The sequence below is a fragment of the Mus musculus genome, chromosome 7, assembly GCF_000001635.26.
Source record: "Mus musculus strain C57BL/6J chromosome 7, GRCm38.p6 C57BL/6J".
Classification (NCBI taxonomy): domain Eukaryota; kingdom Metazoa; phylum Chordata; class Mammalia; order Rodentia; family Muridae; genus Mus; species Mus musculus.
In genome coordinates, this window is record NC_000073.6 from 16,344,055 (window position 1) to 16,361,085 (window position 17,031).

Sequence of the window (17,031 nt, forward strand, 5' to 3'; positions counted from 1 at the left end):
TACGATCCAAGCTCTAGGATCACTGTAAGCTACGAGTGGGGCCAGGAGTTCAGCAAACTCTCAGGAAAAGGATTCCTCACAGCAGGTTAAGCCATAGCTTTGGCTGGTTACACAGTGCTCACTACCATGTTATCTACACCGTAGCGAACCTCAGTAACTAAGCTCAGAAGTAAGGTGGCAACTACGAACAGAACAGAGTATTCTGCAGCTACTAAAATCCTCGAGCTGCATTTTTAGTCACATTTCTCTCATCAATTGGATTAAAACCATGACACTCCTATTCAGACTCTAATTTCTGCCAGAAAGTCTATTTTTCTGTCTATGACTGATTCCGGAGTTTGACTTTTCCCTTTAATGGGGACATTCCAACTAGCATAAAAAGACAATAATTAATGAAGGAAAACAAAACAAACAAGAGGAGAACCACAAAGGGGAGTAGTGTGAGCACACGCTGTGTCCTGCTTGGCCCTCCATCTACCAGCCTGGCCAGAGCACAACAGTCACACAACTACTATGACGGCCCTCTGCACGGTCACAAGCAGCAGGGAAAGAGGGTCTTTTTCTTTCTCCAGCCCAGCACTTGAGTGGCACGTGGCCTTGAATCTGGGCATCTGCTGCTCTCTGCCAACCACACTTGAGAAGGAAGATGGCACAGGACATTCCCGTGACTATTATCTGACAGTCAGAGAAAAGATGTGAGGCTCTAACAACAACTGCAGCTGGGACTGGGGCTTGTCAACAGCTCACAGGCAGATGCTGGAAGTGGGGGGCAGGGGACATGGCCTGCAAAGAAAAAACAAGGCAGGTGGCTAACAATGTGGTTCATTATTGCATCTGATCATGGTTGGTCTCAGTTTTCACTATCTTGCAAAGTAGAATAAGATAAGGTCCCAGAGGTCCTGAAGTTCAAATAAAGTAACGGTTTCATTGGCATCATTCAGTCTCCCAGTCAGGGCCACCAATCTCCGAGTGCTTTTTTTTTTTTTAAGATTTATTTATTTTTATTATATGTAAGTACACTGTAGCTGTCTTCAGACACTCCAGAAGAGGCAGTCAGATCTCATTACAGATGGTTGTCAGCCACCATGTGGTTGCTGGGATTTGAACTTTGGACCTTCGGAAGAGCAGTCGGGTGCTCTTACCCACTGAGCCATCTCACCAGCCCCTTCCAGTGCTTTTGAGGTGACGCTTAAACAGGTACCTCAGACACAATCTTTGCTGAGTTTAACTCTAACACTGATTCGGATTTCTCTGTGTGGAAATGGAGTATGATCTGCCCTTCTGTGGACATGACGAAAACAGTCCCCATGAAGCACACCACCAGGAACTACTAGGATGTACCATGACTCCACTAACCACCCAGCTTCAGGACTTGTGGTTCTGGGCCTCAATTCCTGCTGGAGGATCATCCTTGCTTGTCTCTGGATGGTAAGACTTCCTCTTTTCTAATGATTGTGGTCTTTCAAACCTACCACTGATAACAGCCACACAGACACAAGCACCACCACTGCTTTTTACCTGTAAGTTATTTTTAAACATCTGTGTTCACAATGGCAGCAAATCAACAGTCAGTCAGTTGCTGCCCCATTATCACAGCTCTCTGCCGGGGCTAGCTGCATCTCCCGGGAGTTCTTGTCATGGCCAGGCACCAAAACCCCACTGGGAAGCATCATGCTTCAATGGTGCCTGCCTAGGGCACGTCTGGCAAAGGCTATGAGTTCTAGAATACAAAGTTGTTTCCTTTCCATCCCCACATCAGGCAGAGACCTAAGAAACAAGACTTAAAATACAATAGAGGCAGGTGTGGTGGTTTACGACTGCTATTTTAGCACTCAGGAGGTAGAGGCAGGGGGTCCACAAGTTTGAAGGCAATCTATGTAATACAACAGAACCATTGGTGAAGGTGGAGACAGGGATGCAAAAGCAAGCAGGCTCTGACAATGACTTTAATAGTGTATTAGACAGAAGAGTGGAGCAACAAGGAAGAATAATGGGTAAAATATGAGCAAATTCAAGTGGCAGTTTCCTTTCAGGAATTAAAACAAAACGGTACTAAAGAATTATTTTTTGGAAGCCAAACAGAGACTAGAAGAATGTTTAATATGAAAATTGGGAGTAACAGAATGCCATGGTCCTTCTCTTTGTGACCCATGAAAAGCAACACGAATTGCTCAATGGCAGGAAGACACAGTGTGAAACTTCTATTTTTTTTTTTTTTTTTTTTTTTTTTTTGAGACAAAGTTTCTCTGTGTGGCCCTGACTGTTCTGGAACTCACTCTGTAGACAAGGCTAGCCTCGAACCCAGAAATCTGCCTGCCTCTGACTCCCAAATGCTGGGATTAAAGGCATGTGTCACCACTGCCCAGCCCAAACTTCTTTCAAATCTAAACCAACTTAAGTGAAAAACAACAACAACAACAAAACAAAACAAAACAAACAAACAACAAAACTATCTGGGCAGTGTCCCACACTTTTAACCCCAGCACTCAAGAGGCAGAGGCAGGTAGATCTCTGAGTTTGAGGCCATCCTGATCTATATAGAGTGAGTTTCAGGACAGCCAGCACTACACAAAGAAACCCCGTCTCAAGAAAACAAAACTGTATTCATTTAATACAAAATATAGGTATTTTGTCTGCATGTTTGTGTGTGCATCATGCATGTACATGCCTGTACCCACTGAGATCAGAAAAGGGTGTCAGATCCCCTGGACTGGAGTCATAGGAGTTGGTGAGCCACCATGCGACTTCTGGGAATCTGCAAGAGCAAATCCAACCTCAAGTACTTTCTTTGGGAAGAAAGCTGTGAACCAGTTCAATTCTGAAACCAACAAGCAGCTGCCTGATACCATCTTCCCCATGGGCCAGCTCCCAGCATGGCTACAACTTCCTAACTGTGTGTGTAGCCATGCCAGTAGCAGTCCCCCAGAAGGGCACAACTTTTAGATGCATTTCCTGGCTGATGAACAGTAGGAAAATGGCAACAAGTCTACTATGCAAATTACCTTATAGACAGCTTCACAAGGGTCTAAAATAAACTAACTCTCTTTGTATCCCCTAAGGCCCCGATCAGCTTTTAATAAAGTTGAATCTGTCTGCAGTCATCATCAGTAGCTGTTCATAACTCTAGACCCCTAACACCAGTATTTGATAAAAGTAAAAAATCCTTTATAGAGAAAGTGCCTCACTGGACAAACCCCATTCCCAACACATCACAAAAGCTTGGCTCTTTTAGAAAGGAAACACAGCTCTCCACTCCTGAGTGAGTATACACAAAGATTTTCATTTTAAGATCCCTGTCAGGAGATGATGCACTGCTGAACACAGCTTTGGGGCTGGAGGTACAGCACAATGGCTGATTGCATATCTAGTACATTCAGGGTACTAGATCTTCCCCACTAAAATGGGACAGGGGGTGGGATGGGTGTATAAACCACTGAAACAAACAAACACAACTTTTCTTTGGGCTGGAGAGATGGCTCAGCAGTTAAGAACACTGCCTGCTCTTCTAGACGTCCTGAGTTCAATTCCCAGGAATCACAAAGAACCATCTGTAATGGGACAGGATGCACTCTTCTGGTGTGTCTGAAGACAGCCACAATGTACACATATACGTAAAGTGAATAAACAAATCTTAAAAACAGACATCTTTCTAGAGACTAATAAGCGCAGTGTCCTGTGTTCAATACTGGCGCACTTCTTTTTAGGTGACGCTTTGGGTTTTTAGGCTTCCCGTCCCACTGTATGTGTACATCTATGTATGTGTGTGGGGTTTGGGCTGTGTGTGGGATATGTGCTTATGAGTGCAGGTGCCCTCAGAGACCTGCCTTCAGCAGAACTGCCTGAAGCTGGAGTTACGAATAGTTCATTTCTGAGCCATCTCTCCAGCCTACCCTCCCTCTCTCTCTTTTTGAGGTAAGTTCTTACACCAATGCTTGACTTTAAAAAGAAAAGAGTTGGAGCTGGTGAGATGGCTCAGCGGGTAAGAGAACTAACTGACTGCTCTTCCAAAGGTCCTGAGTTCAAATCCCAGTAGCCACATGGTGGCTCACAACCATCCACAATGAGATCCGAAGCCCTCTTCTGTTGTGTCTAAAGACAGCTACAGTGTACTTACATATAACAATAAATAAAATCTTTAAAAAAAAAAAAAAAAAAGCTCACGTGATCTTCCTGCCTCCATTACTCAAGTAATGGTAACAGAGGCATACCACCACCACAACCAGGTCACGGTCTCTCTCTCTTTCTTTTTTTTTTGGTTTTTCGAGACAGGGTTTCTCTGTATAGCCCTGGCTGTCCTGGAACTCACTCTGTAGACCAGGCTGGCCTTGAACTCAGAAATCCGCCTGCCTCTGCCTCCCAAGTGCTGGGATTAAAGGCATGCGCCACCATCACCCGGCCCCATGGTTTCTCTTTTTAAATTATATTTTACTTATTTGTTCGTGTGAGTAGCTGGGATTTGAACTCCGGCCTTCATAATTAATTGAAGAGGAGGAAGTGTAAATATCTACTGAGTCATCTCATTAGCCACAGGTTTTTTAAATGTCCATCATTTCTCCTATGTATACTGACTATTATTAGTCTTATTCTCTTGACACGTGCCACCATTCTTAAGCAACTTTGTATTTCCTGGCACAGCAAGATGTTACAAGCTCACCTGTAATTTTCCTACCCCACCTCTGGAATCATCCACTTCTCTAAGAAGTCTGGATTGCACTTAGTGGAAAAAGAAAGTAACTATTGTGATCTATGTTAGTGAGGTTCAGTCCCTACAGGGGCCTTTGCATTGAAACTTTTGACTCTCAGACTTAAGGAATGCCATCTGCATAAGAGACAACACACACACTCCCACACATGCCCAGTTCCAGATCTGCAGATGAGAAGCCACAAGCATATCTGCCGTACTACCTCCAATCCCACCCACTCTCAAAGGGTTCTTCCTAGCCTGTCCCACCTTCCATTCACACACACACACCCTGGCTGTCCTCATCCACACTGTTTACCTACTTGCTCACTCCACAATACATATTAGTTTCTAAAATTGTAAGACTGGAAAACAAAGCTATACTTTACTAATTTTCAGCTCTTCCTTTAGACTGATACACATAAAAAGCACTGTATTAAAACAAGACCTGGTGATTATGTCCAGGTCTATAATTTCAGCACTTAGTAGGTAGAAGCAAGAAGATGAGATGTTCAAGGCCAGGTGTGGCTCTACAGCCTCTGCGGCCACCACACTTATTTACCCTGGCTGAGATCCTGTCTTAACACACACAACAACATACACCACTGCACTCAAGAGGTATTCCAGGGGCTCTCTACTGTCCCTGTTTCAGTAAATAAAAAATAAGAACCTAGGACATGTTAAATTAAAACAGGTAACTGGGGTTTTGCTTTGAAGTATGGCTTCTTCTCCTACCATAAAAGGTCTCATCCGAGAAACTTTAGCAAAATGCCAAGAAGCAAGCCACCCTGTTACTCTGAGCTGGCAACAGGAGCACTAGTTAGTTGATCTGCACTTTCTGAATGTTCCCTGGGTGGTTCTGATGTGTCCATATCCACTGGGATTTAGCCTCCGGCTGCCGTGTGCTGCTCCTCGACTTGCAACACTATCCTTCTCCTTACCTCAATCCGAGGGTGTCTGCCTGCTTTGATAGCTGTGGAGTTATTTGTTATTCGGTCATATTGAACATGATAGAGCAGTTTTGTTCTACAGCCTACATTAGGGCTTTCCTCACAAGGTGTTAAGGTTTGTTAATCCACCGATAAGGAGATCAATTCTTACTCCTGATTTTTAGCTATAGATCTTGCAAATACCAGACGCACCCCAAATGTGTGTTCTTGGGTTACTTGTGCCTTCAGTTCTGAGGCAGTAGTGTGTGCTAAGTATTTCCCACAGTTTATGAGAAGAGACTGAGAGCGTGAAGACAGCAGGACCCTCTGACAGTAACTCATCTTGAGATGTGGCCCACTCCTTTTTACTCCTGGGTAAGTCTGCTGTTACTGTCCATGTTAGTCTCCATTTCCATGTGACCGAGGGCCACTATTTTTAGCGCTCCTGTTATGATAAACTCACAGTAACCTCAAAAAGAACAAATCAAAGTCAACTTTTTTGCCACAGGAAACCAGCTCACACTTAATGTTCTGAAACACACCATGGGAGAATAAAAAGATGAGTCCTTTCTGGTCCAAGATGGAGGACACCGCAGCAGGAAGCACTCAGTCTGACACTATTGTACTGTACTGACTGGAAAATCCCCGAGTTCCCAACCATGTCAAGCACACATAGGGACAGCAGGGGACTCTGGAAATCAAGCCTGGTTTACGAGGGGTTTGATGGTTTTATCACACTGGCTACTGGAGAGATAAGGCAGGAGGATGACAACTTCAAAACACCTAAAGACAAGCCAGTGTCTCAAAAAATTTTTTAAATTATTTTATGTGTATGTGTGCCTAATCATGTGCATGCCTTGATGCTCACAGAGGATCGAGAGTGTCAGATCCCTTGCAATCAGAATAACAGACAGCTCTAACCTGCCATGTGGGTGCTGGGAATCAAAGCCAGGGGCCCTACAAGAGCAGCCAGTGCTCTTAACTGATGAGCCATCTTTCCAACACCTAGAAATGTGTTTTTTTTTTTTTTTTTTTTTTTTTAAAGATTTTTTATTTATTTTATGTGTGAGTACATTGTTGCTGTCTTCAGACATGACATCAGATCCCATTACAGATGGTTGTGAGCCACCATGTGGTTGCTGGGGATTGAACTCAGGGCCTCTGGAAGAGCAGTCAGTGCTCTTAACCGCTGAGCCATCTCTCCAGCCCCCTAGAAATGTGTTTTTTAAAGGATTAGAACAGTATGAGAGGGCTGGAGCAATGGCTCAGTGGTTAAGAGCACTGACTACTCTTCCGAAGGTTCTGAGTTCAAATCCCAGCAACCACATGGTGGCTCACAACCATAATGAGATCTGACGCCCTCTTCTGGAGTCTCTGAAGACAGCTACAGTGTACTTACATATAATAAATAAATCTTAAAAAAAAAAAAAAAAAAAAAGAAGTGCTGGTAAGATGGCTCAGTGGTTAAGAGTGCTGACTGCTCTTCCAAAGGTCCTGAGTTCAAATCCCAGCAACCACATGGTGGCTCACAACCATCCATAACGAAATCTGATGCCCTCTTCTGGAGTGTAAGGCTAGCTCTAGCCATAGCCCCAAGTCTTGGGGTAAGTGGGTGGGTGAAGGGAAGAGCAAAGATAAAAAGAAACCTTGCCAGACAGCAAGGGATGTTGAAGGGATACCAACATGTGAGCAGTTTGCACTCTGAAGTGAATAAATGAGCAGATAAGCAATAGCCAGTCATTCATACAAGAGTAGTCATTTATCCAGCACACAGTGTTTCTAACCAGGCAAGGGGGCAATGAGGGCAGGTTCTTTTTTTTCACAAAGGTATATCACAGCCAATCACTCTGTCCTCACTGAGCACAACCAGGTGACAAGAAGTCATCACGAAAGCATCACAACTCCTTTGGGTCACATTCTCAGGCCTGGAAAAACTGAAAACTACTTATATCTCTTTCCTGAGCAGATGATGTAATGTCGTCCAGCCAACAGAGCAAGAACACTCACTAGTTCAAAGATCCTTTAGTGTCACTTGAACTATCACTTCAAAATAGCGAATTATCTGGGTGTGTAGCAGCCCGAAGGATCAGGAGTTCAAGACCAACTTTGCTATAGACCATCTGTCTGTCTGTCTCTGTGTCCAGTACTGTTCTTCCAGAGGGGCCAATTCCAGCACTCATAGTGGGAGGCTTCAAAAATCACCTATTAACTCCAGCTTGAGAGGATTCAACACTCTTCTGGCTTCTGAGAGTACCTACACTCATACGCAAACACACACAGACACACACAAAATCGAAAAACTCAATGACTAAAACACACAAAGAAAATCAAATTGCACATGCATAGTACACAGCTGAGATATGAAATCCTGAGCTCCCAGCCCTGCTTTTACTCTACTTGCCTTTACTTCATGTGTACTGGTGTTTTGTCTGCATGCACATCTGTGTGTGTGTCAGATCTTTGCAGTTTAAGACAGTTGGGAGCTGCCATGTGGGTGCTGGGATTTGAACCCAGTTTCTCTGGAAGAGCAGTCAGTGCTCTTACCTGTTGAGACATCTCTCCAGCCCCAGGCCCCAGCTCCTCACAGGCCTGCTTGTCTTCCTCCAGGCACCCTGCATACCCTCTTCCCGGGCCTTGCTTTCTTGGTAGCACATGACAATCCCCAATGGCCATTACATGTCTACATCTATGCTCCTGATTTTCTTTCCTTTCATCTTCATTTATTACCACTGTTTGGGGCAAGCATATGTGTGAAGGCCAGAGAAAAACTTTGTGAAATTGGTTGTCTCCTTCCACTATTATACGGATTCTGGGGACTAAACTCAGGTCACAACAGCTGTTATTTACTGAGCGATTCTGCTGGTCTGTATGAATGAATGCCAATGGAGGCCAGACAGAATATGATGTTGGATCCCCAGGCGCTGGAGTTACAGGGAGCTATAAGCTGCCAGACATGGGTCCTTAGCAAAGAAGAAAGTAGTCTTAACCCCGGAGCCATCTATGAAGGCACCTGCTTTTATCTTGAGTGGTCATACATTACTAGAGGTGCTACAATGAGAAATGGAGCATCCAGATGCAGAGAGGACAAGGCCTGGTTTGCTTTCTGCTGAAGTATATATAATACTTCTTTTTCCTTAGGTAGTATCAGGGGTTGAACCTACAGCTTCATACAAATGAAGTTAAATGTTCTACCACTGAGTCCCCCTTAGCTCAATGCCTTTTTCTTTTTCTTTTTTGTTTTTAAATTTTTTTTATTATTACGTATTTTCCTCAATTACATTTACAATGCTATCCCAAAAGTCCCCCATGCCCTCCCCTCCACTCCCCTACCCACCCATTCTCGAACTTTTTGGCCCTGGCGTTCCCCTGTACTGGGGCATATAAAGTTTGCGTGTCCAATGGGCCTCTTTCCAGTGATGGCCTACCAGGCCATCTTTTGATACATATGCAGCTAGAGTCAAGAGCTCCGGGGTACTGGTTAGTTCATAATGTTGTTGCACCTACAGGGTTGCAGATCTCTTTAGCTCCTTGGATACTTTCTCTAGCTCCTCCATTGGGGGCCCTGTGATCCATCCAATAGCTGACTGTGAGCATCCACTTATGTGTTTGCTAGGCCCTGGCCTAGTCTCACAAGAGACAGCTATATCAGGGTCCTTTCAGCAAACGCTTGCTAGTGTATGCAATGGTGTCATCGTTTGGAGGCTAATTATGGGATGGATCCCTGGATATGGCAGTCTCTAGATGGTCCATCCTTTTGTCTCAGATCCAAACTTTGTCTCTGTAACTCCTTCCATGGGTTATTGTTTCCGATTCTAAGAAGGGGCAAAGTGTCCACACTTTGGTCTTCGTTCTTCTTCAGTTTCATGTGTTTTGCAATTTGTCTCTTATATCTCGGGTATACTAAGTTTTTGGGCTAATATCCACTTATCAGTGAGTACATATCATTTGAGTTCTTTTGTGATTGTGTTACCTCACTCAGGATGATGCCCTCCAGGTCCAACCATTTGCCTAGGAATTTCATAAATTCATTCTTTTTAATAGCTGAGTAGTACTCCATTGTGTAAATGTACCACATTTTCTGTATCCATTCCTCTGTTGAGGGGCATCTGGGTTCTTTCCAGCTTCTGGCTATTATAAATAAGGCTGCCCTGAACATAGTGGAGCATGTGTCCTTCTTACCGGTTGGGACATCTTCTGGATATATGCCCAGGAGAGGTATTGCTGGATCCTCCGGTAGTATTATGTCCAATTTTCTGAGGAACCGCCAGACTGATTTCCAGAGTGGTTGTACAAGCTTGCAATCCCACCAACAATGGAGGAGTGTTCCTCTTTCTCCACATCCTTGCCAGTATCTGCTGTCACCTGAATTTTTGATCTTAGCCATTCTGACTGGTGTGAGATGGAATCTCAGGGTTGTTTTGATTTGCATTTCTCTGATGATTAAGGATGCTGAGCATTTTTTCAGGTGCTTCTCTGCCATTCGGTATTCCTCAGGTGAGAATTCTTTGTTTAGCTCTGAGCCCCATTTTTAATGGGGTTATTTGATTTTCTGGAGTCCACCTTCTTGAGTTCTTTATATATATTGGATATTAGTCCCCTATCTGATTTAGGATAGGTAAAGATCCTTTCCCAATCTGTTGGTTCAATGCCTTTTTCTTAAGTTCACAGAAATGGGTCTTTTTAATTTCTTGCTTGGTTACAATAATCATTACTTTTTTTCTTTAATTAGTGAACAAAAGAGATTTATTTATGTATGAGTGTTTTGCCTGCACATAGTCTACTACAATACGTGTATGCCTAGCACCCATGAAGATCAGAAGAGGGCTGGATAGCCTGGATCTGGAGTTATGGATAGTTATGAGCCACTATGTGGGTGCTGAGAACTGAACCCCAACCCTCTGTAAGAGGAACCAGTGCTCCTAACCACTGAGCTGCCACACCTCCAGCCCCAACCAAAAACTCTCACCTACTGACCTCATTCTACTTCTCAGGGCAGCAGATGGCTTCCATGTGTGTCCTAGCTTTCTGCTAAGCATGCTTGCCATTGACTGTGCTTGGAATCTTGAGTAACTCAAGAAGTTAATGTGCTGCTGAGTGGTGGTGGCAGTCAACTTTAATTCCAACACTCATAATCTCCAAGTTCGAAGCTAGCCTGGTCTACAGAGCAAATTCCAGGAAAGCAAATTCTCTATGTAGCTTGGGCTACACCCCTGCCCTGGGTGGGGAGGGGGTAGCAATATAGCTTGTAAAGAGTTTGTTTACTCAGCTATGATATAACAGGAAGAAATTAACTGACCAGTTTCTTAAATCTGAATTCTAAGTAACCTAATGAAATGTGTGTTCATTTGTAGTTGTCTTTGTACATTTTTATACTTCAAACAACTATGCTGACGTACGATTTATCACATCACTTATTTTTTGCATCTGGTCTGTTTACTGTGTTCATTTCTTTTGTATGCTGTTTATGGATCGTTGGACCAATTGCACCAGCAAGGCAAGTACTCTAGCCACTGGGATGCACCCTCCCAGTTTTACCCTTCTTGTTTTGAGACAAGGTATTACTAACTTGTGTAGACTGACCTTGAGATCAGCTTACAGTTTACAGACCTTGAATCTGGTATCATCCGGCTTCCCGAGAACCTGGGATTACTGTCCAGTGCTACCCTACCGTGCTTCCCAAGGATACTTCTCAAAAAACAAATGGCTCAGAGGTTAAGTGCACTTCCTGAGGTCCTGAGTTCAATTCTCAGCAAGCCCATGTTGTCTCACAACTATCTGTAATGGGATCCGATGTCTTCTGGTGTGTCTGAAGACACTGTACTCATATAAGACAAAAAACAAACAACAGGCAGGAGCTGGTGGCACACACCTTTGATCCTGCAGAGGAAGGTGGATCTCTGGTCTACAGAGTGAGTTCCAGGACAGCCATGGATACACAGAGAAACCCTGTCTTGAAAAACCACAAACAAAAAACCAACCTACAATAACAAAACAAAGGGCTGGAGATGTAACTTAGTAAAGAGCTTCCCTAACAAACATGAGCTCACATATGTTGAATCTTCAGTACCACAGATACACACATACACACACACACACACACACACACACAAAAAAAAAAACCAAACAGTTCAATACAGATCTTCCAATTAGCCCTAAAGTTAATTATTAGAATCAATTTTTTCCCTAATGTATTTTTAACTCCCTTTCCCCAGCTTGTCTCTTTGTTTGCTTAACTGTAGGCCAAGTTCTCCTTATAGTCACAGCAATCCTCTTACTCTGCTTTCTCAGTGCTATAGACTGACAAGAAAGTGGCTGGCACCATGGAAAAGCAACAGGTTTTAGTAACCAACAGCCACTCCCTAAGAGCAAGGTCCTCATAGCACTCAGTAGGGTGAGGCCAGCAGGGGTGCAATCTACAGGAAAGGGAACAAGGTGGCAGTTTGAAGAATACAGACCCACACTGTTCTCTTCCAAAAACTTTCCTTCTCTGTGGTACTGGGGATTGAACCTGAAGAACTCACCCTAGACAAGTGTTCAGTACTTAGGAACTCAACCCCAAGCCCCTTTCAAAATGTTTACTTAGTGAACGCGTAGGCTCAACTTAGAAAAAGAGCAGAATAGGCCGGAAATGTTTGGTCAGTCTTTATTCCAAACACCTGGTCTCAAGAACTGTAAGTTACCAATCCTAGCACTTGGGAAGCAGAGGCAGGTACTCTGTGAGTTCAAGGGCAACCTGATCTACATAGTAAGTCCCAGGGCAGCCAAAGCTACATAGTGAGAACCTGTCTCAAACAAACAAACACCCCATACATCATAGGCTATCACATGACCCTGACATTACAGTGAATGTCAAGTGTGGTGACATGTACTTGGGATGCCAGCACTGGAAAGCTGAAGCAGTACTGCCAGTTGGTGGTCAGCCTGGGCTATGTAGCTGTGGAAAAACAGAAGCATAAAAAGGCAGCTCCAATTTCTTGCTGGGTAACTGTCTGCCCTTCCAAGCCCAGGTACCTGCATGCTCTTGGTACCCAGTCCCACACAAAGCTTACCCAGACTTCAAAGGGCTGGATCCAAGCTGGCAGTGCTTGCCCAGAATGCACAAAGCCTGGGATTCATCCAAAGTAGTCTACCTATAAAAACTGGGCAACAAAGCCGGGTGTGGTGGCGCACGCCTTTAATCCCAGCACTCGGGAGGCAGAGGCAGGCAGATTTCTGAGTTCGAGGCCAGCCTGGTCTACAAAGTGAGTTCCAGGACAGCCAGGGCTGCACAGAGAAACCCTGTCTCAAAAAAACAAAAACAAAAAACAACAACAACAAAAAGCAAAAAAAAAAAAAAAAAAAAAAAAACAACCCTGGGCAACAGAGGCACATGCCTATAATTCCACTATCTGAGAAAACCCAGAGATCATCCTCAACTATATAGCAAGTTTGAGGTCTGCTGGGGTTACATTAACATCCTTACCAAGTAAATAAATAACAGTGAACAGCCAGATATGGTGGCACGTGTTTAATCCTAGCACTACCGAGGCAAGGCAGGAAGATCTGAGTTCAAGGCCATCCTGGTCTACAAATCAAATTTCAGGACACCCAGAGGTATAAAAAGAAACTTGAAAATAAGTAAACAGACAGACAGATAATTGAAGTGAATAAGTGGAAGAAATGAAAGAACAAATCGAGGACCATCTAACCCACCTTAAGGAGAGTGCTGTAATCTTGAGACAGATGGGAGGCCACCCTGGAAATTGCCATTCTCAGACGTGACATCCAGTTTTCCTATTCCTTTTCTTTGAAACACAGTCTCACTGTTTCTGAGGCTACCCTTGAACTTGTTGCAATTCTCCTGTCTCAGCTTCCCCAGAGCTAGGACTATGTGAGGTAAGAGTTTGCACTGACATTCCCAGTGGCTCAATCTCTGCCACAGGAGCTGTTGGGGACGTTGAGTGACATCACTCGCTCATCATTCTTCCCACTAGATGCAGGAATGCTCCCCAGTGCATTCTAACAACCAGAACTAGAACCACTTGGAACTAGAAGCTGCTCAGGGGCAGCTTCATAAGCAATTACTAGAAAGGATTTCATCATACACACAAATGCTCCAAACTAGTGTCTTTGGCTTCTTGTGCCACACACTGGGCTTGCAGGCAACGCTGGCCCAGAGGAGCAGGTGCTGCTCACAGTGCAGCTGGCATTTCTTCCACACAGGGTCCCACAGTCCTTAGAGAAGGCATTTCTCACATGCCTAACACTCATTCCTACTTAACCCACTTAAATATTTCTGTATGAATCGACATTCAGGCTTTTAAAATAGTTAAAAGCTAAATCTTCCTATCCCCTGTCCCTTTCCCAATTTTGAGGCAGCATTTCATGCAGTGTAGGCTATCCTCAAATGCACGAGGTAGCTGAAAATGAGTTTGATGGTCTTCCTGTGTCTGAATCCTAAGTGCTAGCTAGGATTATAGGCACGTGTTACCATGCCCCAACAATTATTTTTTAAATGGTATTTTAAAATTTGAACCTTGATGGGGCTGGAATTATGTGCTCAGCAATTAAGAGCACTTGCTGTTCTTGCAAAAGATTCAAGTTTGGTTCCTACACTGACAAAGTGGCTCACAACCATCAGAAGAGGAGATCTAGCACACTCTTCAGTATTCTGTGAACACCGAACACACACGCCCTATACTTTTACACAGACAAGGTGTGTACATATATAGCAGCAAAAATCTTAAAAAAGGGGAGGAGGGATCTCTGTAAGTTCAAGGCCTGTTTGGTCTAAAAAGCCAATTCCAGACCAAAGTTATACACTGAAACTCTGTCTCAACAACTATATCTATATCCATCCATCCATCCATCCCCCCCCCCCCCACACACACACACACACACACTACAATAAACAGTAAACTGTGAGGGACAAAAGGCAACACTGAGAGGTAAACCAGTATTTTCCTATCAAATCTCTGAAAGATGGCTCATTTAGGGAGGTAGAAGTCAGGCAAAATAAATGGAAAATATGAGAGACTGAGGCAGGGGGATCAACACAAGTTCAAGCTGGGCTCTTCTGTGAGGTCTCACTGTAAAAGGTAAAAAGCAAACAACTTAACCCAAAGACCGGAAAACAATCAAAACTGTTGTCAGGAGAATAAGGGTTTCAGACCAGTTCTGGAGGGGCAGTGAGAAGATGCCAGGGAGCTTACAGTCACCTCGGGCTCCACTGTAAAAAACAGGTCATTCTGACAGATTTAGAAAGTGACCAGAAACCAGACCAAAGTGAGGCTGCATCTCACACTGTGTGGAGGAGACAGAGGAACACACACGGCCTCAGTACTGGCCCACAGTACAAGCCTGGCTGGAGTGGCTCCATCTCCAGGTCTCACCTTGCAGCAGAAAGTAGTCGGGGGCAGTACGCTTCAGGGCAGCCTTGGCTTTCTCTCCACTCCAGTCCACTTCTAGCGCCTCTTTTACAGGGCAAAAAAGCACTTTCTGTGGGAAAAAGACAGTGCATGCTGATATGAATCAGAGCAGAACACTTTCCAGGTCATACAAACTTAAACATTCAAAGTCTTATTCTACGAATCCAGTGCTCACTAAAACCTAAGAAACACTTCCTCCATACTTGGAACGGGGATGGACATGTGCTTCCTATGCAGGAAGAGGACACAGCCAACCTCCTATGACCTGTTTCATTTAGACCAGGCTGACCTCAAACTCCCAGAGATCCTCCTGTTTCAGCCTCCAACTGGATGAGGTGGTACGCAGGCCTTTAATTCTGAGACTCAGGGGCTTAAGGCAGGAGGATGGACAGCCAGCTTGAGCTACTACACAGCAAGACTCAATTTTAAAAAACTACAAAAGGGGGCTGGTGAGATGGCTCAGCGGGTACGAGCACTGACTGCTCTTCTGAAGGTCATCAGTTCAAATCCCAGCAACCACATGGTGGCTCACAACCACCCATAATGAGATCTGATGCCCCCTTCTGGTGTGTCTGAAGACAGCTACAGTGTACTTATGTATAATAATAAATAAAGTAAAAAAAAAAAAAAAAAAACTACAAAAGGTACTAAAGAGAACATTCTTTAATTATGAAGAAAACCAAAATTTAAGTATTTCCCAGCACAACGGTTTGATATTGACAGTATGAAAAAGTAAGGGATGGGACAAAAGGTCCAGACTACAGAAGTGGAAACAGCATTGGCAAAGCTCCTGTAGCAGGACCGTGCTCTCATGACACCTCGCATCTAAAGCACATTCCTGCTTGTCTTGTGCTGGGTTGGCCGTGGCACTTCAACTGCTGAGCAGATGTTCTACCACTCATCTAGCCTCAAATGAAATTATCTCAGAAAATGCAATGGGGCGTACTGGATTTTTATATTGTAATTTATTTAGTGCAAAAGTATTACTGATTTCCTTCGAAAAAGTAGTAAACAACAAAAGGACAAACAACAAAGGGCCAGAGAGACTGTTCAGCAGGTAAAGACGCAGGCCAAGCTTGACAACCCAAGGTCTACCCCCTGGAGACCATATGACAAACAGACGGACACCAGAAGACAACCGATTCTCGATGAGTACACACACACACACACACACACACACACACACACACACACTAAAACATTAAAATAAAAAGAGCATATGCGGCCTAGAAGAGATGGCGCAGCAGTTAAGAGCACATACTGTCCTCGCAGAGGACCTAAGTTCAGCTCTCAGCTTCCATGCCCAGTTCCTATAGTCCTATGGTTTCCATTCCAAGAGATCTAAGCTTTTGGCCTGCACAGACACCTGAACATACCCATAATTAAAAATAAACATTAAAAGAGACCCAAACATCACTTACTTTTTCCTGAGCAATACAGTCCCATATTACCACACACAGACATTTTCTGGGGAGGAAATTTCCAAGAAAGCATGGGTGTCCTGGGTGAGAAGTCTAACAAATAGAATAAGAACACTATCTCCATAGAAACAGTAACAGGACACTGGTTCCATCCAGTGTCTAACATAAGCAAATACTGTAATCCAGGCTTGCCTATCAGAAGAGAATTAATTAATGAACATTGGGATGAGAGGTACTGAACTCACTGATAATATGTGGAGAAATAAATTTAACTCATTATTGGTTAGGCTTGCTGTAGACTTATAATCCCAGCACTTGAGAAGAAAACTGGCTAGCTGGACTAGCTAAAAAGGTGGGCTCTGGGTTCAAAAAAAGACACCTGACTTCATTATATACATTAAACATAGCAATCAAGGACAACAGAAAGCCTGATATTAACCTCAGACGGCCTCTATGTGCAAACATATATAACCCATAAGCATGAATGGCATAAATGTATAGATTCACTAACTCATACACAGATGATTAGAAGCTGCTGAGAAATGAGTTTGTACCATTTTTTATTTTTTAAAAAAGTACCTCTCCATAAAACA

The 17,031-nt window shown here is 43.8% G+C and overlaps 1 protein-coding gene across 4 annotated transcripts in view; it reads right to left on the reverse strand.

Annotated features, from left to right (window-relative positions):
- Positions 1 to 17,031, reverse strand: part of Sae1 (SUMO1 activating enzyme subunit 1) — a 67,661-nt gene that overhangs the window by 23,819 nt on the left and 26,811 nt on the right. For all 4 annotated transcript variants that reach the window (NM_001285892.1, NM_001285891.1, NM_019748.3 and 1 more), the window contains exon 6: positions 14,982 to 15,087. In NM_001285892.1, the coding sequence (NP_001272821.1) occupies positions 14,982 to 15,087 (106 nt within the window). The remainder of the gene's footprint in view (positions 1 to 14,981; positions 15,088 to 17,031) is intronic.